General features: G+C 39.2%; 1 protein-coding gene across 5 annotated transcripts in view; it reads left to right on the plus strand.

The window, feature by feature from the left end:
* Positions 1 to 26,276, plus strand: part of Nbas (NBAS subunit of NRZ tethering complex) — a 386,817-nt gene that overhangs the window by 116,811 nt on the left and 243,730 nt on the right. For all 5 annotated transcript variants that reach the window (XR_004114347.1, XM_031356464.1, XM_031356465.1 and 2 more), the window contains exons 29-35: positions 319 to 421; positions 2,693 to 2,922; positions 9,295 to 9,407; positions 12,154 to 12,267; positions 19,731 to 19,844; positions 21,291 to 21,448; positions 22,158 to 22,244. Coding sequence is in view for 4 of the 5 variants with exons in the window: in XM_031356464.1 (XP_031212324.1) it covers positions 319 to 421; positions 2,693 to 2,922; positions 9,295 to 9,407; positions 12,154 to 12,267; positions 19,731 to 19,844; positions 21,291 to 21,448; positions 22,158 to 22,244 (919 nt within the window). In the remaining variant the exon portion in view is untranslated. The remainder of the gene's footprint in view (positions 1 to 318; positions 422 to 2,692; positions 2,923 to 9,294; positions 9,408 to 12,153; positions 12,268 to 19,730; positions 19,845 to 21,290; positions 21,449 to 22,157; positions 22,245 to 26,276) is intronic.

Below are 26,276 nucleotides of genomic sequence, written 5' to 3' on the forward strand. Positions count from 1 at the left end.
GCCAGTTCAGTGGAGCCATCTGATAGGCCTGTGTCCTAAAGAAAAATTCCCAAACTAAACAGAACTACATAAACAACCAAAAGACCTGTGCAGAGTGTAGTGACGATGATGGAATTTGAAACTCTTGCCTGTCTCTGTTTTTCTACTTTATTTTGCTGTTTTTTTTTTTTTTTTTTCCCTCAGCATAGGAACTCTGTTTACCTTTTCTTGTAAGTTCAAATGAAATTTAGCACTATGGGATTACTAGAGGGTCAGTGTGTGCAGGACGGTAGTACCTGGAGGAGTCAGCCTTCATGGTCTGTTTCTTTGTTTTCCCAGGCAGCCTTCTGTTGGTGAGTCTCACTGGAGGATGCTGCTACAGGACATGTTGACCATGCAGCAGCACGTGTACACGTGCCTTGATTCCAATGCTTGCTATGAGGTAACCCAGGCTATAAAATAACTTTTTTTTTTTTCATTTTTATTGTTGTGTTTTGCTACAATGGAGAGACCATAAGAGGTATTGTATGCAGTGTGATTAACAGTTGCCTTACTCACTCTGATGAATGGTAGCAGGCCTCTCCTTGATTCCTGGGTTCATATCTTCTGCTTTTCCTTTATTCACAGACATGATGGTCTCCACATTCCTCTGTAGGTACCTGCACTTGTGCTAGGGAAAACTGCAGCAGCCCAGGCCTCCCAGGTTACTCTTTCCTTGGTCACTCTCCAGTGTTCTGCATGAAGCTCCCTCAAGTAGGATCCATACCTACCCTCGGTGTAACTGTGTGTCCATCATCCCCTCTGCCTGGAATGTAGTCTCTTCTCTTACTTTGAAAACTTCCTGACTAGGCTAACTACCTGCCAGGGCCTCATATAACTTGCCTCAATTGTAGCCTTTCTTTAAAATGGAGCTGTGTAGAGATGGGTTCCTTTGGATTTGGCCTTGAGATTCTAGGTAGACATTTTACTATCATGTTCTTGAATATCTCTCTATTGAGAAAATTTTAGAAAACATTTATAAGTTCTGAGAAGGTTCTAGAAGACAGTAATATAGGCTTGACAAAACTAAAGCCTTAATATCATCCTTTAATATATACTGTATCATCTGATTTTGGATATTAAATATTGTCCTTGGAAAATAATTTGAAAGCACAGTGACATAACATAAACCATGGTGGACAAAGACTGACATGTAGCCTATTGAATAAAGTGCAGATTGCTCATATTGGCCTGACTGTACAGTTCAGGGTGACTAACTTGCAATTCTTTTTCAATCTTGGCTCTGGTGCTCTATGGCTTTCTTGAATGAGCCATTGAACTCCTGTGTGCCAGTTTCACCTGCCAGACTCTAGTGAGGAGGGCTGTCCAGTCATATGTGCTTTGTGTCACAACTTGTATTTTATAGACACTCTTTTTACATGAAGTAAGCTCTCTTAGCAGTCATCACGATAAATGCTTGTCTCATGCTACCCACTCCCAGGAGAGTGGAGGGTGAGGCAATGCTACAGAAGCTGGGTCCTCTTCACATGGAGCAAGAAGCAGCTCTTCCTACCCCCAGAGAAGTCAAGATCAATTTAGTAGCAACAGTACAGTTGCCATTTAAGTTGGTTTAGTTGCTGTACATCATCATAGCCCCTGTTTACATCAAATCTGTGGCCCGCTCTTTATGTACTTTGTTTACTCTTTATACAATAAATGTACTAAAAATTTCACATGTAAAAAAAAAAAAAGCAGCTTTTCTCCATGACATTGTTATTGTTCTCATCTCATTGGCTTCTTTGGTCTTATTCCTCCCGTGAATGCAGCGAGAGAATGTATGTCACATCAACAGTGTAGGCCTAGGGGTCACATTAATATTTTTCTGGCACAAGTAATCTTAAGGAATTAATTTTAAGTGAATCAGAGACATGAGTATAACGAGTTCTTGCAAGTTATCTTCTATCAGTGTTTTTTAATTTTATTAAAATGCACCTTAATAGCCAAGTTGGAAAGGCCTCGCTGCTCCAGGGTATAGTTTTAATGTTTATGCTTAAGTTGTGTTTATAGTCTGACTCATTCCTGAGTAAATTCAGATGAGGCTGAGGTAGCAGCTTAGTTAGACAATACTTGCCCACTGTACATACATAGATTTGACTCCTGCTCCCCATGAATGGAGGCTATGAATTCCTCTGCTGTATGAAATTGTGAATTATGTGTATCAGAGATGGTAGTCAAACATATATTACATTAAGCAGAGTGGGTCCAGTTGAGAGTCAGGCAGTGCATCTAATAGTTGACTAGTGGATTTTCTTTATTGCTTATTTATTTTAATTATAGGCAATATATGTAGTCTAGGCTAGCCGATGGCTCACTTATCTTAGTTGAATCTCTCAAGTACTGGGATTACTGGAGTGTGCCATCACACCCAGCTTCAATTCCAGTTTTAAATGAATGAACTTTACATACTTAAATCTTTATTATAATGCCTTAAATACCATTATTTATTTATTTCACCCAGTGAAATTTCTATCTAAAGTGAATTTTTCTTTTATTGAGGTGGAATTCATAGAACAGTTACTTCAACATAGACAGTGCATGCTTACTTAATACACACACGATGTCATGCAACCTCTAGTTCTAGATAGATACAATTTGTATTTGGATTTCAGAGTCCTTGTTTTGTTGAACTGAGCCTCCTTTCTTTATCAGTAACTCTAGGTTTTCTTTTTCCCAGATATTTACAGAGAGCCTTCTTTGCTCCAGTCGCCTGGAAAACATCCACCTTGCAGGGCAGATGATGCAGTGTAGTGCCTGTTCAGATAATCTTCCAGCTGGTGCTGTCCATAAAGGAAAACCCCAGTACAGAGTCAGCTATGAGAGAAGTATTGACTTGGTTTTGGCTGCCAGCAGAGAGTACTTCAACTCTTCTACCAACCTCACTGACAGCTGCATGGATTTGGCCAGGTAGGACGTATGTGTTCTGTGAATGCTGGGTACAGGTCCAAATGCAGATTATCTCAGTTACATGTTATATACACTGCATGGGATGATGTTGTGTGCTGATTTGCTATAGGGATGCAAGCAATGAATTATTAAATACCTGAATTCGTCACCCCTTCCCCCCCCCCCCCCTTACTGGCATTCTTTTGGCCAAGTCATTTTGCTCATTATTTATAGGCCTCTTTCTATTTTGTTAGTAGATGTTCATAGGTTCACTAATACATTCAAGTTCTGAAATTTCAGTATTGTGGGCAGTGTTTATCTCCTTTGCATAGTAGCATCTATTCCAAAGTCACTTTCAGGTAGAAATTTCTAGATTTTTAAATTCAGTTCTTCTTTTGGCCTATATAATTAGTTCATTCCTCTTAGTTAACATGAGAAACAAGGTATATTTCTGAGTTTTTGTAGCATAAAAATATTGCACCAATCTTCAGAGAAATTTCTAAATTGAAATTAATATTTATAAAGTAGATCTTTATAAAACCCAGAGTCCAATAAAACTCATCCCCAAATATATATTACCTCTGAATGTAAAGCACTTCAGAAAAGTCTTTAGTATTAGTCTGTTATTATTCTACTACTATAAAAAATCCTGAGCTTTTACCCTCAAGTTTTGTAAGAAGTTTGAGAACAGAAGGTCATAGAAGAGGAACTTCCTCCTATGGTGAGATAGGAAGCTAGCAGGAAGCATCAATCTGAAGAGTTGTAGGCTCTGCCTTTTAGTGGTCCTGGCATTGGTTCCCAGTCAACGTTCCTAATGCTGCAACCATTTAATACAGTCCTCATGTTGTGGTGACCTCCAATCACAAAATTATTTTGTTGCTACTTCATAACTGTAATTTTGCTACTGTTATGAATTATAATGGAAATATCTGGTATGCAATCTCTGCGAAAGGTTCCTTTGACTCCCCAAAAAATCATAACCCACAGATTGTCAATTGCTGGTTTAGATAGTACCTTCCTGGGGAGCAAGCTCCTAAGTCATGAACCATAGAGAGTAACGCGCGCAAATCAAAGCAATAACCGCATGAGTTTCACTCCTTGTAAACAGTGCCTTAAGTATGTTTCTGTTTGCATTTCTCTGCCATCTGACCGTAACTGTAATTCTGCTGAACATCCTGTAGGTCATAGTTTGGAAGTCCCAGTCTGCTCTGTTTTTCTTGGAGTTCTCCCTTTTAGAACATACTAAGCTTTTTCCTCCTCTATTCTAGAAACACATTTTAAAATATGCTTCCTATTATGAGGGCAATTGGCAATATTTCTGGCAAGGATTTCTTGTAACATCTGAAGTATTGTTTCTTGGTCAAAAAAACCGAAGAAAGCTGAGAACCTCCTTAGTATCTTGTGACCCTGACTCTCCAATTCTGTATCTCAATTTTATCCTATTAGTCTGTAGGGAATTCTGTACTTTGTTTTATTAAATTATTCATTCCTTATTTTAAGATGATGAGATACTTCAAGCTTAATCATTTGGATATTACTTACTTTGTAAATACACGTGTAATTTTATAAGATGGAGAGATACATCTTTGTTATGACGATTTTGTATTAATGTATGTGTGTGAACTGAAACATTACTGTGTGCTTCACAGCACTGAATGGTTGCACTTGGTTTGCTCGTCCTTCTGTTTGAATTCAGTTCTGAGTTCTAGTAAAGCATGGAAGGTAACAGTCTTCTGGATCCAGGAGCCCGTGTGTCCGCTAAGTCCCAGCTAGTCTACAGCCCTGCAACATTGGCTTCTTATGGAAGTAGACTTAGTTCGATGGATGGCTGTGAGCCTCTACATCTGTGTTAGTCAGGTACTGTCAGAGCCTCTCAGGAGATAGCTATATTTAGGCTGGCTTGCCCTTCCTTCAGTCTCTGTACAGGGTCCCCAGTGAAGGAATTAGAGAAAAGACCAATGGAGCTGAGGGGTTTGCAGCCCCTTAGGACGAACAACAGTATGAACTAACTAGTACCCTGGGTCTGATTGTTCAGGCAGCATGTGTATGGTAGAGGATTGCAAAATCGATCATCAATAGGAGGAGAGGACCTCGGCCCTGTGAAGGTTCTGTGCCCCAGTGTAGGGGAATGCCAGGGCCAGAAAGTGGGAGAGGGCGGGGTGGCAGGCATGGGGAAGGGGGAGGCAACAGGGGTTTGTTTTTGTTTGTTTCTTGTTTTTTGGAGGGGAAACTGGAAATGGAGAAATTTACATGTAAATAAAGAAAATATCTAAAAAAAAAAAAAAAAGGAAGTAGACTTGAGGGAGCCGTGGTGAGCCTCTGAGGGTGCCTTTGTATGTGTGTTCAGATGCAGCAGGTGCTGCCAAACGATAATGTCTTTTTCTAGTGATCGCTACCTTAATCTTTTAAGATAGAATCTTTCACTGAACCTAGGGCTCAGCTTTTGCAGCCAGCTGGCCCTAGTGAATTTCATGCTGAACCCCTCTAGTGCCCGCTCTCCTCCAGCGCTAGGGTCACAGTGTCATGTACCCATGCATGGCTTTTCACATGAATGCTGGGGATCAAGTTCTCATGCCTGTGCAAGCACTCTTACCGAGTGAGCCAGCTCCCCTTTATCCCTGACTGTCTCTTTTCTCTATTGTAATCTAAGTGCGTTTGTAAGTGTTCAGAACTCTGGCTCTTATGTAGACAGTGTAGAGTAATTGGTAGGCAACAGGTAAACACTTTATGAAGAAAGTGTTTGTTTGGACTTGTTTTGAAACCTACTTCTAGCCCTAAATTTAACTTTTCATTATTGTTGTTAGTGTCCATGTTGTTATAGTTGTTTTTATAGAAGGAATGAGGAGTTTGGGAGATAGTCAGTTAAGGGTCTGAGTTTGGATCCCTCATGTCCATGTAAAAGAAGCACAGAGCATGAATCTGTATCCCCTCTGTGGGGTGGAGTGGGATGCCAGGGACCACATGGGCAGATCTCTGGTGTTCTCTGGCCAGCCAGTTCTGGTTCAGTGAGAAAACCTGTCTCTGGCCTCTGTGTTAATATACACACATTTGAGCAATACACACACTCTCTATAACATAGGAACATTTGGGCTTCCTGTTTTTTTATTTAACTTCATTTCTCAGGTTTTCAGCTGTAACTTTTCTCTGTTTTGAAGAGAGTGTTTATGTGCACATGCATAGGATGCTCATAGAGGCCAGAAGTGGTTGTGGAGTGATAGACAGTTGTGAGTCTCCTGACATGGATACTGGGAACTGAACTCTAGTTCTTTGGAAGAACAGTAAGAGCTCTTGGCTGCAGAGCCAACTCATCAGCCCTGTTGTCTCTCTCTCTCTCTCTCTCTCTCTCTCTCTCTCTCTCTCTCTCTCTCTCTCTCTCTCTTTCTCTCTCTCATTTATCTACCTACCTTCCTATCCATCCATCCAGTTCTTTTATACTATCCTTTGAAGACTAATTGCCATAATGATAAAAATTCTCATGTGCTTTGATGCTTTCCCTTTAATCTTCAGGCTCATTCGCAAGTAGTTTCAGTATCTAGGTTCATTTTTCCTGTAGTTGCTTCAACTCTAGCAAAGGAAAAAAGCAACCCTTTTCCCTAGTGCTATCTTATGTCAGAATTAGTTTTCTTTTTCCTTTCTTTCTTCACATTGTTATTGAACTTGACAGAGTTCTTTAAAATAGTTAACAAATCTTTTTCTTTCTCTCTGGGGACACTATTTTTATTTCAAATGCTAGAAATGTCAAGTAGAATAGCCTTTGAAATCCAGGTTGCATTTGACCTATAGCTTTTGGGCAGGTGTTTCTCAGATGACTATAAAATCTTCTTGTGCCTTCCATGCCTCTCTTTCTATCCCTGAAGGATCTACTTAGACTTTCAGATGATCCCATGTTGTATTGAATGCCATTTGGATATAATATTGTGTATATAATTGTGGCCTCTGAGTTCCAAGACATTTGTGTTTACCATGATATTGTGTATAGAAATATCTCTTCCATTCCTATTTATTAACTAGCTTTTCCTTAGTGATTCAAAAGATGTCTGTGCTGGATAGTTTTATGTAAACTTGATGCAAGCTGGAGTCACTAGAGAAAAGGGAGTCACAAATAAGAAAATGCCTCCATAAGATATTACTCTAGGCAAGTCCATAGGGCACTTTCTTAGTAATTGATATGTGGTGGTGCATAGGTCCTGTGCTTGCTGCTTCAGTTCTGAGTTGATTTGGAGGACCTTGTTCTCCTGGTGTCCTCATCCCTTCTGTCTACTACACTCCTTCCACCTCCTCTGCAGTGCTGTTCCTTGAGCACAAAGGGGAGAGATTTGATGGAGACATCCTCTTTTCATAAGGTCTGGTTATGGGTCTCTGTATTTGTTCTCAGTGTTGCAGGGGGAAGCGTCTCTAAGGCTGGCTGAATAAAACACTGATCTGTGAGTAAAAGAGAATATCAATAGGAGTCATTTTATTATTGCTTCTCCTCCTCCTCTTCCTCCTCTTCCTCCTCTTCCTCCTTCTCCTCTTCCTTTTCCTCTTCCTCCTTCTCCTCTTCCTTTTCCTCTTCCTCCTCTTCCTCCTCCTCCTCTTCCTCCTTTTCCTCTTCCTCCTCTTCCTCCTCCCTTTTCTTCTTCTTCCTCTTTATCTTCTTCCCCATCTTCTCTTCCTCTTTCTTCTTCTTCCTCTTTCTCCTCTTCATCTTTTTCTTCTGTCCCCTTCTCTTTCTTCATTTTATTCTTCTCTTACTCTTTCTTCTTTTTCCTTCTCCTCTTCATTCTTTTCCTTCCTTCCTTCCTCTTTCCTTTTTTCTTCTTCCTTTTCCTTCTTTTTTCTTCTTCTTCCTCCTCCTCCTTCCCCTGCTCCTCTACCTCCTATTTCTCCTCAGTTCTATTTAGCCTTATGCTAGGTTTCTGGGCTCTCTAGTCTCTGGTTCTTGGTAACCCAAGCATTGTTGGGTATAGGTTCCATCTCATGGAGTGTTTCTTTTTTTGTTTAATTGGTTATTTTATTTACATTTCAAATGTTATCCTCCTTCCTGGTTTCCCCTCCGCAAATCCCCTTTCCTATTTCCCCTTCCCCCTGCTTCTATGAGGGTGCTCCTCCACCCACCTACCTACTCCTACCTCACTGCCCTAGCATTCCCCTATGCTGGGCCATTAAGCCTTCACAGGAGTGTGCATATTTGGCATGCTAGTAATTTTTATGGCTCATAGGTGTTACATCTAGGTAAGCTGTTTACTTGTGTCCCTCCCTTGGCGGCTTGCATAATATTTTTTGGAATCATAGAAGAACCCCAGAAAAGAGGCTTTCAGTTGAGATCCAGCTGTTGGTTGCCTCTCTGGTGGTGAAGGTGGACCATCTATTACTGAAGTCACTACACACTTAGGACACATGGCTCATATGCTCAGGGTGGATATTTCCTTTATATTTCATAGAATTTACTTAGTATCTATTTTTTTCCCTTTAAAACAATAGAAATTCTAGCAATCTGGTAATGGACATATGTTAGCCTCTCTGTTGGGTAAATTTCCAGTCTAGAACTCATGGATTCAAGGATACGTGCATTTAAAATGTTGTAAAATCAGAATCTCTGGTTCTTATATTAGAATTAACAGATGTACATGCTACAGCTGTCCAAGGTCATGTTCAGCCTGTATTTGCCATTGAGTCATACCTGTGTCCTACCCGTACCTCCGTAGCTGCAGCTGGTGCTGGCTGTTGTCATCATTTACTAGCACTTGATTGCTAAATGTTCTTACACATGTACCTTTCAAAAATAAGTTTATTCATTAAAGAAGCATTTTTTAAAGAGCATTTTTTATAAATAAAAAATTAATAAAGTTGAAAGTATTCCACATGAACAGATGAGGTATGAAGGTCACATGAGCTGGCACTGCACAGCAAGCTGCTGCCTCAAAGCAAACTAAGAAGTCACATTCATTTGTTGACTAGCAAATCATTTCCTTTTGTTGTTTACATCAATACTGTATTACCAACAGATTCTTCTTTGTTATAAAAATATAATGTGTGTAATTTCTTGGTCATTTTTCAAAGGATTCCAAATTGAGACAAATAAAGGGAATGCTATTTTCTTAGATGGGAAGCCAGAATTCATCTGAATTCTATTTTTAAAAAAATAAAACAAAATACCCAAATAAACAGAAAACAAAATCCCATTTTCAGGTCATCGTTGTGTTTGTCCTCATTGGCTAAAGCGTCGGTAAGCAGAGTCATGCTGCATCACACCTGGGACCATTGGCAACTGTCACTGCTGCCACATCCCCTCACCCTCTGAGCCGGCTTTGATTAGGTCTGGGGAAATCTGTGATGGAGCACTTCTTCAACATGAAAGTCACACAGATGAATTTATGATAGTGCTTTTCAAAATTGATCTGGCTTTTATAGGTGCTGCTTACAGCTCATAACGGACAGGCCGCCTGCCATCCAGGAGGAGTTAGACCTCATCCAAGCCCTGGGCTATCTTGAAGAATTTGGGGTGAAGATCCTGCCTTTGCAAGGTGCACCTCTGCTTGATATTACATTAACCTTACAACAAGCATTATTCCTTCTCATTTTCTTGGAATGAAAGAATAACTTTGATAATCTAAATTCATTAGTAATAGACTCTATTTTTTTTACAGTGAAATATCAAGAAAAATCATTTTGCTATGAATTAAAAAAACCTTGTTTATAATGTTTAAAGAAATATTAAGAGCAATGTACAGAAACAAAATTTTCCTCAGATTCTCAGAGGATTTCCTATTATGCATATTAAGTAGGCATTTGAAACCAAGTAGTTAAATTACATGGCAGAAAAAGAGCCATGAAATATGTCATTAAAAATCATTCACGTGTGTTAGGCATTTAAAGTCATCAGGATGTATTCACCAAAGTCTGATGGGGATGTGATAAAACAAGAATCAATTCATGAGGCATTTCTAAGTTCAAAAACTGAAATGGTGATACTGAGAAGATGCAGTAAAAGAATAGAAAAGTAACTCAGGAAGCTCTGAGAACTTGGTGAAAAGGCAGTTTGTTATCCAGCAGACAGAAGCAACAGCTATGCTTAATACTACAGAGATCAAGTCAGATCTCTTTCTCTCCTCCTCCCCTTTGGTGTGTGTGTGTGTGTGTGTATGCACATGTATATATGCATATATATGTATGTATACATATACACACATGAGGCCACTGAATTTGTAGTGAAGTAAGCTTCTGACAGCCCCCATGGTGCATCACACATCTTTATGTAGTTTACTCAGAAATAAGTCTGGTTGTTAGGATTTATATTTACTAATATGAATATAAGAGCTGCATAGACAGTACTTCTCTAGTTATTAAGATAATGATCATACAGGTGAAAAATATTTGCCAGAAGTTTTACTTGGCTACTAAATAAAAATTATTCCTAAATGAAAAAAAAGAAAAAGAAAGGAAATAGAAATAATAACAGAGCAACTGAGCACAGAGGCCATTAGCTAAAACCAAAAATAGACATGGGATTTTATTGACAATTGCAGGTTTATTTCAGTTTTGGCAAAAAACTTGTTCCTGTATTTTAATTTCATAGATTAGTAACTAACTGCCCCTCCCCTATGCTAGATTCAAAAGTTACAATAGGAAATTCTTACTTAGAACTTAATTGCTACTGATGTCTTCATGCTGCCTAAATGTAACAATGACCATGCCAGCATTGCTCACACAGTTGTCTTGAGTGCCTACGGTGTGAGGATGGTGCATTGCTATACGATAAAGCAGTGGTTCTCTGCCACTCTTCAGTACAGTTCCTCTCAGTGTGCTGACCCAACCCCAGCCATAAAGTTATTTTCGTTGCTGCTTCATGACTACAATTTTGCTTCTGTTAATGAAGCCTAATGTGGATATCTGATATTTCTGATGGTTTTAAAGAGGTGGTGTCCCACAGATTGAGAACCACTGTTACAAGCATTGCTCACACAGCTTGTCTCAAGTACTTTACTCTGTGAAGGTGGTGTATTGCAGCATTCCAGACTTTAGCCGACCAGAGCTGGTAAGTGGGTCTTGGATTCTCAGTTTCTTCAAAGGAAAGACTCCAGGCCTCTGCATGAAGAAAGTGGTTGTGTGAGGAGCCACACATTGCTGGCCGATGGCTTTTTTACTGCCGTCCTTAACTCTAGAACTGGTTGGGAAATATAACTGAATTCATCTGTGTTTTTTGATGTTTCCACCATAGTTTCCTTTCCCCTTTAAGAAAAGTAAAATAGGAGCAGAAGCTTCAGTTCTTTGAGGTACTAGTGGCCTAGTTCCTTGTGTCTTTGTCCCTGTCCCCTGTTCTGTTAGCATGAATGAGCTATTTAAGAATTTACAGTGGACTTAGAAAGTCACAGATAAAATTTAAGGAGTTGAGATAAATTCAGGCGCTACCTCTTTTCATTGATCTTTGTTAAAGTATCCTAAGCTCTCTGTACCCCAGCTTCTTCCCTTGGAGATAATAACCTGTTTGTAAGGGTTGACTTGTATGGTAGTTACATATAAGTCAGTGCCTGAGACACAGTACTTCGCTCTTTTGTGTACCTGCTGTTACAATTGTCTTAGTTACTGCAAGCCAACTGCATAGGCAATGCCATCTTTGACATCGCTACTCTGAGGAAGAACCACTTACTCCAGGGGCACACTTGATGTCCTTACACCTTTTCCCCTTTAAATGTTCTTTGCTCTATGATATGAACTGCGTGATCAGGAGTTTCATTTTCCTGAATGCTAGTTTAAATGGGGGCACTGGGCTGAGCCATGGGAGAATTAGAGCATGGTGCACTTGTGAACCTCCTGCTCGCCAGCCTCAGGTGAGGTTGAGTTAAAATATTGCTTTGTGAAGCCAAATTTAATGGCACATGCCTATAAACTCAGCACTCAGGAGGCAGGCAGGAAGATACTTGCATAACCAGGCAATCAGGGCTACTTAGTGAAAAGCTGTCTACACACACACACACACACACACACACACACACACATATCACATACATGCGTGCGCATGCACACACATACAGATACTCAAATTTATTTTGAACATAGACTGGTGTTGGGGAGATGAGTTCTTACCATATAGTCCATGCTGTACCCAAATATATGATCCTCCTGTGCAAGCATCAGCCCTGTTGGGTTACAAGGGTATGCTACTACAGCCAGTGTGAGAATAATAATGTCATCTTGTTCTTTCACATATTCCTTCGCATGCATCACAACTCTTTTGCATTGTCATGAAGTTCTTCAATGTCTGTTTTATAGTACGCTTGTGTTCTGACCGAATCGGCCTCATCAAGGAGTGTGTTTCCCAGTCCCCCACATGCTACAAACAGTCAGCCAAACTGCTAGGCCTTGCTGAGTTGCTGAGAGTTGCAGGTAAGCCTTTTGAAAGCTAAACTCCTGTGCCATTTTTCACATCAGCATATGCGAGCATCAGGATTTGTTTAATGGTGTCAGAAGAACATTATTTTGAACAAGAAGTAATGTTGTCTAGGATTCTTGGCATGTGATAAAAATATGTGTTTGTCCTGAAGTTTTGGGAAAACCAGTTTCCCTTGAAATGAAATAAACTTACTCAGGGTGTGTGGTTGTAAAATCAGCAAACTTTGTTGTTACCTTCCAAGAAGAGAGCAAGCTCAAGTGTGGAGCAACTGTCCTAGACAGTTACAGTCTAGATTTAGTTTGGTAGTTCTGAAAAACTTGTTAGAACATTTTATATACTTACTATTTGGCAAAATATTCATGCATATTTTTCTAATTCAGCTTTCTCCTGAGTAAACACGGTAGTGGTCATCTTTCTAATTTATAAAAGAAACCCAGGAGCACAGAGGTTAAACTTGTTACTTTCCAGTATGAAAGAGGAGCTTGAGTTTTAAGGGAAACCTTCAATTCTACATTTCATGCTCTATTAACCTCAGTGTTCCTATGTGCCAAAATATCTTAGTACTCATTTTATATTTTTATTTTTGATATATATCAGTTTTTGTGAGAATAATTATTGGGTATTTTGTTTCATAAACAATGGCTTGAATTTGTTGCAGTTGACACCATGGGATTGTTTCAGAATTAAAAGAAATTTATATTTATTTCTAGCCATTAAAAATTCATTATATTTAGTAGACACTTAGGTTAATATTTTGAACTCCCAATAAATAGAACTGTTACTACCTCTACTTCTAGGAAACATCTGTCACTTTCAACTTAAAAAGAAAAAAAGAATATATCAATGTTACAGATTTGCAAAATTCTTGAGGCCACACATCATTGTAAGGTGTCTTGGGCCACTTGGAAGAACACTTGAGTGTAGACTCAGAAAAATGGTTTGATCCTGATATTGTGTGCATGCGTATGTGTGTGTGTGTGTGTGTGTGTGTGTGTGTGTGTGTGTGTGTGTGTGTGTGCTATACATTTGTAAGCTTGATTTATCCAGTTATCACATCTAGGAGAAAGGAAAGCGATTTCCTTTTGTCATCCATAGTCTAATAATAAGAGCCCCAACTGGGTTGGGTGCATGCCCAGAAAAGTTCTTTGAGCATGAAGGATGGAATTCACGAGGACTCAGCTTTTACAGGTGCCCCTATTAAGACCAGTGTCTTGTTTTGTTTTGACATATACTGAATGGACCTGGCAACGTTCATTTGGTTCTCCTAGGAGAACATCCCTTCTGAGGACATAGCAACAGCATGTAGAGATGCACGGTGCGTCAACTCCCTTCTTTATTGTAGCTACTTTTGTTCTGTAAGTTCATTTCAACTTGACTACAGTGTACTTTCCAAACTTTCATGTAGTATCTGTATTTGCTATTACAACTTAGAGCAGTGTTATTGAGACATAATGGTGAATATATATATATATGTATATAATTTGTTCAATATATTTATACTGTGAGCTATGTGCATCTACATAAAAGTAGCTAGCAGGTTTGTAATTTAATTGCATTTTCATCCTAGCCAAGCCTTTATCCCCATTGCCATATCCTTTTCCGTTTGAGGTGTGATGGTAAAAGTTAGGTGATAAAGGTATGGCTCATGTCCTCAGTACAGTATCATGAGGCAATGCTAAGTCCCATCAGTGTTGCTGAAACCCACATGCAATCAAAACTCATAAGTTGCTCATTTCTGGAATTTTTTTACTGGATAGTTTTGGATTTCACCTGACCATAGGTAACTTGAAATATCCAAACATCTAAAAGAAACTGTGGATAGGAGAGAGCCATCTTAAGTAACAAAGACCAATTTATTGTGAGGGGTAGAGGGCCACTGCATCCCTTACAAGGCAGGGAACATATAGCTATCTGCAGACGTGGTTTACAGTGAACTTGAGTACTCAAATCTGTCTGTTGTAATGCCACTAATATTCGTTAGACAAACCATCTGAATGGACAGTCTTGTTATATACCCCAGGGTAGCCTACGCTCTCACTAATATCTTCCTTTGTCAGCCTCTTAGATGCTGAATGACACACATTCAGTGTGACACCCAGCCATGAATTGCTTTCTTTCGTAGCTCCCTATTGGCCCCCACACTCCTGTCTATTCTTCTGAAGATTTAACTGCTTAACCACATTTTCTAGGCACCAGTTCAAGGCCTGTTCTTGCCTGTATGGAGTTTTGAATTACCTGCTCAGGTTGTAACTTTCAGCCAAGGAACTCTGAACTTCCTCATTGCTATTTGACCCTTCTTCGCATAACATTTATTAGCAACAGTTATTTCAATTTCATCTTTAATATTTATCTCTGATCCTTTTTACTATGTGCCTTATAGGCAGAGAGGAGAATCTCACATAACTGGTTTTTTAGTCTGTCATTTTACTCGATACCTTCTCCTTTTGTCTTGTGTTTCTTCTCTTTTTTGATGTTGTGTGATGACACTCAGTGGATTCTGTGCATTCCAACTCGTTCATAACACTTTCACAGATAAGGCGATTCACGAAGTATGGGATTTATTAACTTTAGATTTAGAGAAGAGAAAACAATGTATAAAGGTATGAAACGTAAAAATATTGGAATATTGAGGGAGATCAGACAGGAGGATTGTGAGTTGGAGGTCAGTTTTGCCTACATATTGGGACTTTTGTCTGTTTTTTTTTTAAAAGGGTATAAAAAGAGAAGGGATAGGCAGATCCCTTGCTTGCTTTATTACTCATGCTTCCATGAAAGAAGCAAAGCAAGTATAACCTGAGAGACAGCTGCTCCCTGTACAAGGTTGGCTTCTGCTACCATGAAGTGTGTTAGTTGAGTTTGAAATTAACATGGCAGGCCAAGGCAATTAGGAGCTTGTCTGGTTCCACACAAATGAACTAAGACTCTTGTGTACAGGAATCTTTTAGCCCTTCACCTCCAACCACTCACTTGTGTGAGTCGTTCCCTGTGACTCCATCAACATCCCAAGATTATCAAGGATGAGCCTTTTCACTTAGCTTTTAAGGGCTTGAAAATTGTCTTCAAGAATGAGCTTAGTGTTTGGAGCCTCGCCAAGACATAGGAGAAAAAAATATACCTGGCTCTTTTGCTTTTGTGTTCATAAATGCAAATATTTCCAGGGTGTTGGGTAGGAAATGGGTTTTATATGTAGTATGTGCATTCATTCATGTATGTAGGTATCATTAGTCTCAAGAAAGCTAAAACGATTGCACTCTACTAGTTCAGCAGAGTTTGTCTGGGGCTGGGCTTCAAGGTGAAAGTGTGGCAGGGTTTCTGGGTCAGTGGACTGGGTGTTTCCACGGTGCTGCTTTGTTCACTGGCTAGGGCTCCCCCATACGTGTTGTTGAACTTACGCTTATTTTCTTTTAGTTAAACTGTCTTTCTACAGGCATTTACCTAAAACAAGAATTATTAAAAGTAGAGGGAGGATTGTGTTTCCTTTTCTAAATGTAGTAGATCATGATATTACCCAGTACCTAGATAACCCTGTATTAATTATAGTGTGTCAAAAATACATGATATTATCCAGTACCAAAATAAGTTTGTATTAATTTATAGTGTATTAAGAATGCATGATGTAAAAAAATAAAAGTTTGGCTAGGCGGTGGTGGTGGACACCTTTAATCCCAGCACTTGGGAGGCAGAGGCAGGCAGATTTCTGAGTTCGAGGCCAGCCTGGTCTACAGAGTGAGTTCCAGGACAGCCAGGGCTATACAGAGAAACCCTGTCTGGAAAAAAAACCACACACACACACACACAAAAAGAATGTATGATATTATCCAGTACCAAAATGAGTTTGTGTATAAATATATTAATATATATTTAATATATTTAAAGTCAAATATTATATACAATTTCTTGTTGATCTCTTCTTTCTTTTATGGTACTACCTTTCAGAAAACAGACAAAAATGTCATATAATTTAGCTAGTTTTCTTAGGACTGGGGGTGGTGTGAAGCAATGTTAGATAGTTCTTTTGATACTTGTAAGTAGCATAAAAGTTGTTTTATTTAGTGTAATATACAGCTGAGGTTTTCTTAATGACCCTGGCTTGGAAAATGCTAACTTCCTGGTTATCATTACAGTTAAAGTGTGTATGCAGTTAAACTGAGCATAAGATTTGTAAAATAATAGGAAGTTTTTTATTAAGACAATAGAAAAAAGTCCTTGCCATTCTTGATATACCTATGTCTGCATTACTGAGATATATGCATACTATTTTTAAAAAGGTCTTAATATTTACCAAGATGTTGATGGATATGTGCCAAACTTTTGCTTCAGGGTTGGGGTTACTGTATTGAGGTTTTTGTTGGAGGAGGGTTAAGAGGCTTCTTAAAAGCTAAATGGAGATACATTACAATTGTATACATTTATATGTTTAAACATTGTAATACACTTATTTCAGCAGATAGTATCACGAGTCAGGCAAAATCAAACCTGGATTGATTCAGATCCCACAGAATAAAAGAGGAAAACTATTGTAAGGTGTTTAAGAAAATAGACAAAAATATAAAAAAAAAAATTGGCCGAAGTGGAAATTTTCTATTTAGATATTAATTGGCAGTTCTGATTGCTGGCCTTGAGTAATAGAGTCCTAGACCAGAGACTCAGCTCTGAAGATACATATATATTAGGTCTGGCCACCTGTCCCCAGACCAAAAATAGTAATGGTAAAAAAAAAAATCAGAAAGGATTTTTACTCTCTATTGCTAACCCGATGCGGCCAGGAGGAATGATGATGTTAGTGCTGTATCCCAGGCAAACATTCAGAGCGCCAAGCATGTACAGGAAGGGAGAGGAATCAGAGACAGAGAGCATGCGCCCCATCCTGTCAGGCTCTGGCCCGGTGGGTCAGTATGCTCTGATTGATCCAGGTGGGCTTTATCTCCACACCACAGTCAGTGCTGCTTGGGGAGAGATCCAGCTTCCTCCCTCCAGCAGCTTATCCATTAGACCTGTTGTTTCTGGAACCCGAGGTGACTGAAAGACAAAATGATTTCAGATGAAGGAGATGGATGAAAAAAGGAGGCAGAGAAGCCTATGTTTATCATGCTTTTAGGTACTTACTGGACATTTGCAGGCCCAGGAAAGAATCTGTGCTTTTAGCAAAAACCTGACCCTAAGTCCTGTAAGTTTTACTTGGTGGGTAGGCAGTGATGTGTGATTGTCTCAGCTAAAGTTTTCATGTTCTAACACACTTTTGCAGTCACATGTTTATTTCTCAAATATTTATTTTAAGTACAAGAAATGTGCCAACATTTTTATGAAGATGAGTTCAAAACAAAAATTCCTCTAATGTTTGTATAATCACTAAGTGCTTGGTCACTCCTGGTACTGTCCTGTTAACACTGAAAATTGGGTCTTCTTATTGAATTCTTAAATAACAGGTCTGGGTCCCACTGTTCTCGCAAGTTTATATCAGCAAATTAAGGCAGTTATATAACAGAAAAGAGGTGTACATTGAATACAAAGTTAAGAGTAATTAAGGTGGTGAAGCTCTTAGTGAATATGGTGGTTCTCATGCTCATAAATTCCCAAAGTGCCCTGAGAGTGTCCAGTGTGCTCACAGTGATGATGAATCAGATTTCTGGTGCCCAGGCTGACTCTTTATGTTCTCATATCAGCCCAGACCAACCTGGTTTCTACGGAAGCTTTCTCAGCACCATGGAACATACATACACAGGTCCACAGGGAGCTGAAGTCCTTAAACTCTGATTGATGGACATGTGCCGTATCATAACAGCCTGAAGTGTGCAGAATCCCGGTACATTAAAGCATCTTCAAAATATGTGTTGCAGCATCAATTTAATCTTAATGCTTAATGTTTAAACAGAAAGAAAGTGATTTTTAACACTTCATTTTGAGCAGTTTTCCAGGAATTCTTTATTCATTAAGCCACAGAATAACATGAAGGCCACACATATTTTTGAGGTAGTAATGGACATACAAACTTTGTTTTGCCTTTCCTGAATTTGAAGTATCCAACAGTCACAATTACCTTGGCAGTGTAACTAAATGGGTCTACTTTAGCTCTGTGGTGTTTTACTGCTTCCATTGGCTTAACTTCTGTTTGCTTATGTAGAAGTCAAGTGCTAGAGTTTTCTTGTACTAATGGCTTCTCAGTGACAGGCTGAAATGCAAATACAGGTGTGCTCTTCGTGTGTGTGTGTGTGTGTGTGTGTGTGTGTGTGTATGTATGTGTTCATACATGCACGTGTGTGCATTTGTGTGTGCATGAAATTTCCAAGAGAGGATTCACATTTAGTGAACCTAAGAGAATATGAAATTCTTTTTTTTTTTTTTTTTTTTTTTTTTTTTTTTTTTTTGAGACAGGGTTTTTCTGTGTAGCCCTGGCTGTCCTGGAACTCACTCTGTAGAGCAAACTGGTCTCGAACTCAGAAATCCGCCTGCCTCTGCCTCCCAAGTGTTGGGATTAAAAGTGTGTGCCACTATCGCCCGGCAAGAATATGAAATTCTTGCTTAAGAGTCCAGAATGCTCAAATATTACCAGAAGAGATATGAACAGATGAGATGAGGCAATAAGATATATCTGTAGAAGGAGATTATGATTAAACTTTTTGTTGAAGTTTTTGGTGAAACTGAAATATAGAAGACAAGCACAGAGATGCAGTTAAGCAGGGTTCACAGTTTATTCAAAGACTTGATTAGTGGTGGTGAGGGTCTTGGTTTCGAGACAAGATCTCTTTATGGCTTTAAATCCACTGTACTGCCCAGGCTAACTTCAAACTTGAAATCCTCTTGTGGTGGTCTGCAGTGCTTGGTTTGCAGGCTGTGCCATGACATATGTCTTAGTTGTTGATTTTAAGACAAAAAAAAAACCAAAACAAACAAACAACCCTCCCAATACCAAAACAACAAAAACAAAACTATAACTTAATTACTTTCATTCACTTATTCCCTCCAGGTTGTATTTCTTCATCAATTTTAGACATGCTTTGCTTTGGTTTGACATTTTATTTATTGTATGTGGCTTGACAGTAAAGGTCAAGAAACAACTTTGGGTGACTAGCTTGTTTCCTCCATTATGTGGGCCCTGGTGAGTGAACTTAGGTTATCAGTGCCTTTACCAGCCCTCATTGTATAACCTGGTCTTGAAATATAGATTTCCTCTTTTATTAAAGAAAGGAACAAGTCCTTTGTAGGACGATGGATTATCCTGGACTTTTTTTTTTTTTTTTTGGTTATCTTGAGAACTGATATTAATCTATAATTTCTTCCCAGATCTAGGGGGACTTCCATGCATAATAAGTAGATTAGAAACTCAAAAATTATTGTACCCTTTATCCTCCAATCCTTAAAAACCAGTCTGTTTTACTTGTGGATTTGAGACTTTCTGTTAATGCTGTTGATCAGTTGAGGCTGTTCTAATCATCAAGTCATCTGTCTGTGTGTACAGGTGAAGACCCAGAGGAAAGGCATGGGCAGGTTCTGATCCTGTTAGTGGAACAAGCACTCCATGTCCATGACTACAAAGCAGCTAGTCTGTATTGTCAGGAGCTGATGGCCGCAGGTGAGTAGACAGCTGCGCTTTACTCACACCCTCTGACATGGCAAAGAATGCAGAGGGCCATTCTGAAATTAGTCAGCCTGACTGGCAAGCAAGGTGTTTTTGTTTTTGTGTTTTGTTTTTTGTTTTTGTTTTTTGTTTTGGTTTTTCAAGACAGGGTTTCTCTTTGTAGTCCTTGCCTATCCTGGAACTCACTCTGTAGACCAGGCTGGCCTTGAACTCAGAAATCCGCCTGCCTCTGCCTCCCAAGTGCTGGGATTAAAGACGTGTGCCACCTCTGCCCAGCAAGGTTTTCTTAAGATTTATTTTGATAGTAGCAAGCATGAACGCTGTGTGTTTATATAATAATATCTATTTTAATGGACTCAGGTGCTATCGTTTATCTCTATGATTTTGATTACTTTAATACCTCATCTAAAACATGTTCATAATTTTAGGAACAACAGTACCTGAAACATTTTAATGCTATTTTATATTTTATAGAAAATAAAATTTGGAAGAATACTTACAATTTGTGATTAGATAGTCAATATTTCTATATTTTAGTATAGGAAAAAAGAAAAGTGTTAAAAAATTGGGCAGGAGTTTGGCCCAAACATTTTCTAAGTTGAATTTAACATTCCTGTCTTAAAAGAATAAATAGACTTTATAGTAGAATAATTTTTTGTTTGTTTGTTTGTTTGAGACAAGGTTTCTCCATGTAGTCCTAGCTGTCCTGGAATTCACTCTGTAGACCAGGTTGTCCTCAAACTCAGAAATCCAACTGCGTCTGCCTCCCAAGCGCTGGGATTAAAGGCGTGCGCTACCACCGCCCGGCTATAGTAGAATAATTTTGCATCTATATTCCTTAGTAGAAGAAAACAGTACCATCTTATCATGGGCCCTGCACAGGAGAACCTTTGTACCCCAATAAGGGGCGGTTAACATGGTGTGCTTCACTGCTGTAACTCCTGCTCAGCTCACTCGGGATCCCTCACTTGTTTGTAACTGGGGATTGGATCTAGGGCTTTATGCCTCTAGTAAAATCTGTTACTACTAGGCTCTATCTCTGGCACCATGCATGTACATTTTGTTTATTTGCTTTTTCTGATGCTTACCATTAATGGGAGAAAAGTGGTTTCTGTTAGGCAGTGTCAAACTCCTAGTATTATGAATTCAGAATCTACTATGAGAGTTTAGTTTATAATTTGAATTCATTTTTATTGATTCTGATTCTGTCAAAAACACTTGTTTGGAGTACCCCTGAATTATGTGGACAATGAACTGGTCAGAGTTTTCTTTTCTAGCTTGGATTATCATGCTTTGTTTACACTGTCATTAATGATTGCAGCCTTGTTACCTCAAGACCTGGTTAGAACTCCGGCATACCCCTCACCTACATTATTCTTTTCCTTTCTGCAAATCGCTTTTCCTTTCTTCCTTTTTTTTTTCTCTTTGTCAAATTTTCAGGATACCCAGACAGTTGGGCTGTGTGTAGCCAGTTGGGCCAATCAGAAGGTTACCAGGACCTGGCCACTCGTCAAGAGCTCATGGCTTTTGCTTTGACACATTGCCCTCCTAGCAGCATTGAACTTCTTTTGGCAGCTAGCAGCTCTCTTCAAACAGAGGTCAGTGATTACAAATACAGTAAAGCTTGACGTATGTGAAGGTCATTTTGTTGAGTGTGTGTATCTGAGACATGGGGTAAATTTTTGTTTGTTTTTGTAGTATGTTGATGTTCTAGAAGAAACATGGTTGTCATACACAGAGGAATTTGAAAACCTGAGGATATTAAAGTATTGTTAGCTTTATTATAGTAAGGAAGAAAGGATGTAAGAAGCTTGAGTAAAACTACAAGTATGTTAGGAAATGGTTGACTATATGAGGGCAATGCAGCATGGTGAAGAATAAAATAGATGAGAACTAGGCATGTGAAGTCTATCAGAAACTACATTAATTAGAACCAATGTTAGCATATACATACCTTCTGCTGTCATTGAGAAATCATGAGTAGAACTTGACCTCGGAGAGATGTTGAGTTTGAGGTAGAGCCTCCTAGATGAGAAAAGGAGCTGACAGAGGGAGGCCACTATGAACCTGATATTTCACACCATGAGCATCTATGGCATTCTGTGGCAGGCTTTCATAGACAGTTCCCTCTCCTGAATCTGTCACTTCCTTGTGAAACTTTCCAAAGTTCTGATGAGTGTTTGTTGCTCAGAACTGTTCATTATAAAATAAGATTATTTTTCTCAAAGGGAGAATTTAATACTTCCAAAATTTCAAGCCTAAAATGTGAGAGGAAGGAGATTTAAAATACAACCTTTCTTGTTTCAGATTCTTTATCAAAGAGTAAATTTTGCAATCCATCCTGAAGGAGAAAATATTAGTGTCTCACCCTTAACTGGTAAAGTTCTACAAGAGGTACGTGTGCTAAGGGAGTGTGGCAGGAAGGAGTTGGAAAAGTACTGTGGGTGGAATGAAATGGGACTAATCACCCAATGCCAAAATGGGCAATTTGTATGTGTGTATATATGTCTTTGTGTGTGATTTTGTGTGTGTCTAGAATACTTAGTTTTGTCTTGTGTGAAATACATTTACATGGAAAAGGACTCAAAAGTGCCTGCTGAGAAATTACAAAGAAAATTGCTCAAACCCCTATGCAGATGAAGATGTAGCACATGACCAGTTTACTACAGTCTCTCAGAACTTCTGTACTATTGTTTGCTCTCACAAATCATCCTGAGGAGTCCTAGTAACTCACTCTTGCACGGATTAATAGTTGTCCAGCTTGCCGTCCCTAGAGTCCAGAGTCTGAGCAACTCTAATAGGAGCCAATGGTCCCTCCACCTGTGTGGAGTAGAAGTCATCTTTCCAGTGTAGTCAAAGACTTGAGATAGTAATAACACTTGGCTCTGTTAATTGTCTACTGCCTACTTGTCTGACTTGCTTAGGCACATCTCCTCTGATGGCATCTGTTGTGCTGTTTTTTGTTGGTGCTTTTCAAACTGTGAGTTATGCCAGACCTCTCACTCTCCTCTGAGTAGGTTCTGTCATACCTGAGGAACACATAACTTCTTCTCCGCCCTTCCTACCTGTCTTAGTTAGAGTTTCTATTGCTAGGAAGAGACACCAGAGCCAAGGTAACTTTTATAAAGGACAATGTTTAACTGGGGCTGGCTTACAATTTCAGAGGTTCAGTTCATTATCATCATGGCAGGAAGCTTCCATGCAGCATCCAGGCAGATATGGTGCTGGAGAAGGAGCTTAGAGTTCTCCATCTTCCTCTGACTGCAGCCAGGAGAGACTGTCTCATAGGCAGCTAGGAGGAGAGTTTTAAAGACCACCACCAAAGTGACATACTTCCTTCAACAAGGCCATACCTACTCCAACAAGAGCACACCTCCTAATAGTGCTACTCATAGGGCCAAGCATATTCAAATGAGCACACTACCCTTTTTGTTTGTGCCCTGAATTTGAGTACTCTCATAGTTTCCCTTTTCTGCATTCCCTAGTATTCTTAAATTTTTCTTTTCTGTCAATACTTCACAATTGATGTGGTACTGTGTGTGGTGATTGAAGATAATGTCATTTATCTTTACACCTTCTTCCTGATATGCTTAGTAAATGCCTAATGTTTGCTAGAGCTCAGTTAGCAACATCTGCTGCTTAATGATAAGTCCATGGCTAACAGAAACAAGGAAGCAAATAATGAACATGGAGTCTATACAATTTCCATCATAGTTCCTCCGAATGGCCATGGTGGTTACTCAGGTCTTGTTATGTTTTATCTAGTGTGAGAGGGGTATAGTTTTTCAGTTTAGTAAAGAATCAGACCATCTTTCTGCTGAGTTCAGCTCCATGGGCTTGTTCTGAATCCTCATCCTTCTTTGAAACAATCCATGCAAAGCCTTTTGTGGCTTTTGAGTTTCCTATTTTCTGCTATTACAATGAATTAGTGAGTGTCAGCCTGGCCCTGTGGTGTCTTCTTTGGATTAAGCCATGCTGTATTGCCACAAGTATGCACATACTGTTCCATTAGACTCTCTCCAGCAATGCAGACAGCCACAGCTGTCCTCTGTGTCCACTTAGCCAGTAAAGGCATGCTTCCAAACTCATTATTTTTTTCTTAAAAGCTTTTCTGTCTTTCTCATTCCTCTTTAAGCCACTTGTAATAGATCTAGATTTCAGGAAGTGTTGATCCAAATCCTCTTATAGCTATGATGAATGAAGCCCATTCCCGAATATTATAGCTACTATTATCAGAGTATAATATAGTATTTAGCTATAAGCTCTCCTGCATTATACATTAATGGTAGAGGTAATAACCATATTAAATTATAACTCATAAATGAAGGCTGAATTCAAATATAACCTGTTTTATATTTAATATTTCTATTACTTCATTATGAAAATTATTTTTCTTATATATTTAGACAAAATAAAGATATTTTTATACGGTGACATCCATAGGAATAGTGGTGGTACTTGTACATGTGAAGATGCTGTTATTTGTTTCTGTGTAGAAAAATTGTTTATAATAGAACAAGATGCATAGCCTGTAAATAATTACAGATTTCCAGTTCTTATTGATATTGGTTATAAGGCATTTTAGATTGAACACTCTTTTTTTTGTTTTTTGGTTTTTCGAGACAGGGTTTCTCTGTGTAGCCTTGGCTGTCCTGGAACTCACTCTGTAGACCAAGCTGGCCTTGAACTCAGAAATCCACCTATTACTGCCTCCCAAGTGCTGGGATTAAAGGCATGCACCACCACCACCCGGCTAGATTGAACACTCTTATACCATTATAGTATATTAACATTTTGTTTAGCTAGTATCATGTAGCCGGTGGTATTTTTCCTAGATGAACCTAATTAGAGATAGAAATGGGTTGTATATAGGATTCTCATTAAAAAAATCATTTCACTGTGGGGAGATTGTTTATGAACATTTTAGGAGGCTATAATTTATATGTTTAGAGCACAAGCATGCTCTTAGCATATTGCTATTTTCAATTTATAGAAGGACTGTTTAGAAATACTTGAATAAAGGCAAGCATAATGACAGTTTGTATCAATATCATGGTAAGTATTTTCTTTCTTCATTGGTTGAGTGATGGGTCCTTGGATTGTTTCCACTTCTTACTTATTTTTGAATAAAGCTTCTGTGAACATTAGTATTCAAGTGTTTGTGTGGATTTGTTTGTCCCTCTCATATATTGACACCCTGGAATACAACTGCTCTGTGATGTATTCTTTTTTTTTTTCCTCCAATATTTTTTCTCCAATTATTCACATTTAATTCATAAAGTATTTTTATTCACTTTTTATCCTGATCATCCCCTCTCCTTCCCCTCTTCCCAGTCCCATCATCACACATCCCTTCCTGACTTGCTTCCCTTCCTTCTCCTCAAAGAATGGCAAACACCCTGTCCTGGGGCATCTAGTCCCAGCAGGACTAGGCATACCCTGTGACCCTGAGGTAAAACTGTGCAGTCTAGGTAGGGGGAAGGGAATCAAATGGCAGGGAATAGAGACCAAGATAGCCCCAGCTCTGCTTGTCAGGGGTCCCACAGGAAGACCAAGATACATAAGTGTAGCCCCTCCATGCTCTCTGGTTGGTGGCTCAGTCTCTGTAAGCTCCCAAGGGCTCAAGTCAGTTGATTCTGAAGGTCTTCTTGTGGATTTTTTGACCCTTCTGGCTTGCTCACTTCTTTTTTTTTTTTTTTTTTTAATTTTTATTAGATATTTTCTTTATTTACATGTAAATTTCTCCCTTCCCAGTTTCCCCTCTAAAAAAACAAAGAAACAAACAAAAACAATAAAAACAAACCCCAGCTGCCTCCCTACTCCCCATGCCTGCCACCCTACCCTCTCCTGCTTACTGGCCCTGGCATTCCCCCACACTGGGGCACAGAACCTTCACAGGGCCGAGGTCCTCTCCTCCCATTGATGATCGAATTTGCCATCCTCTACTATACACACGCTGCCAGAACAATCAGTCCCACCATGTGCAGACCTTAGTTGGTGGTTGAGACTCTGGGAGCTCTGAGGGTACTAGTTAGTTCATATTGTTGTTCGTCCTAAGGGGCTGCAAACCCCTCAGCTCCATTGGTCCTTTCTCTAACTCCTTCACTGGGGACCCTGTACTCAGTTCAATGGAAGGCTGTGAGCCTCTACATCTGTATTAGTCAGGTACTGTCAGAGCCTCTCAGGAGATAACTATATTTAGGCTGGCTTATCTTTCCTTCAGTCTCTGCTCCATAGTTAATCTCTGCTACTCCTATAGGTACTTGGTTCCCCCTTTTAAGAAGGAATGAAATGTCCACCTTTGGTCTTCCTTCTTCTTGAGTTCCTTGTGGTTTATGGGTTTTTCTTCCTGTATTCTAAACCTCTGGGCTAATAACCACTTATCAGAGAGTGCATACCGTGTTTGTTCTTTTGTGATTGGGTTAC

The sequence above is a fragment of the Mastomys coucha genome, unplaced genomic scaffold (genome assembly GCF_008632895.1).
Source record: "Mastomys coucha isolate ucsf_1 unplaced genomic scaffold, UCSF_Mcou_1 pScaffold6, whole genome shotgun sequence".
In the NCBI taxonomy this organism is placed as follows: Eukaryota; Metazoa; Chordata; class Mammalia; order Rodentia; family Muridae; genus Mastomys; species Mastomys coucha.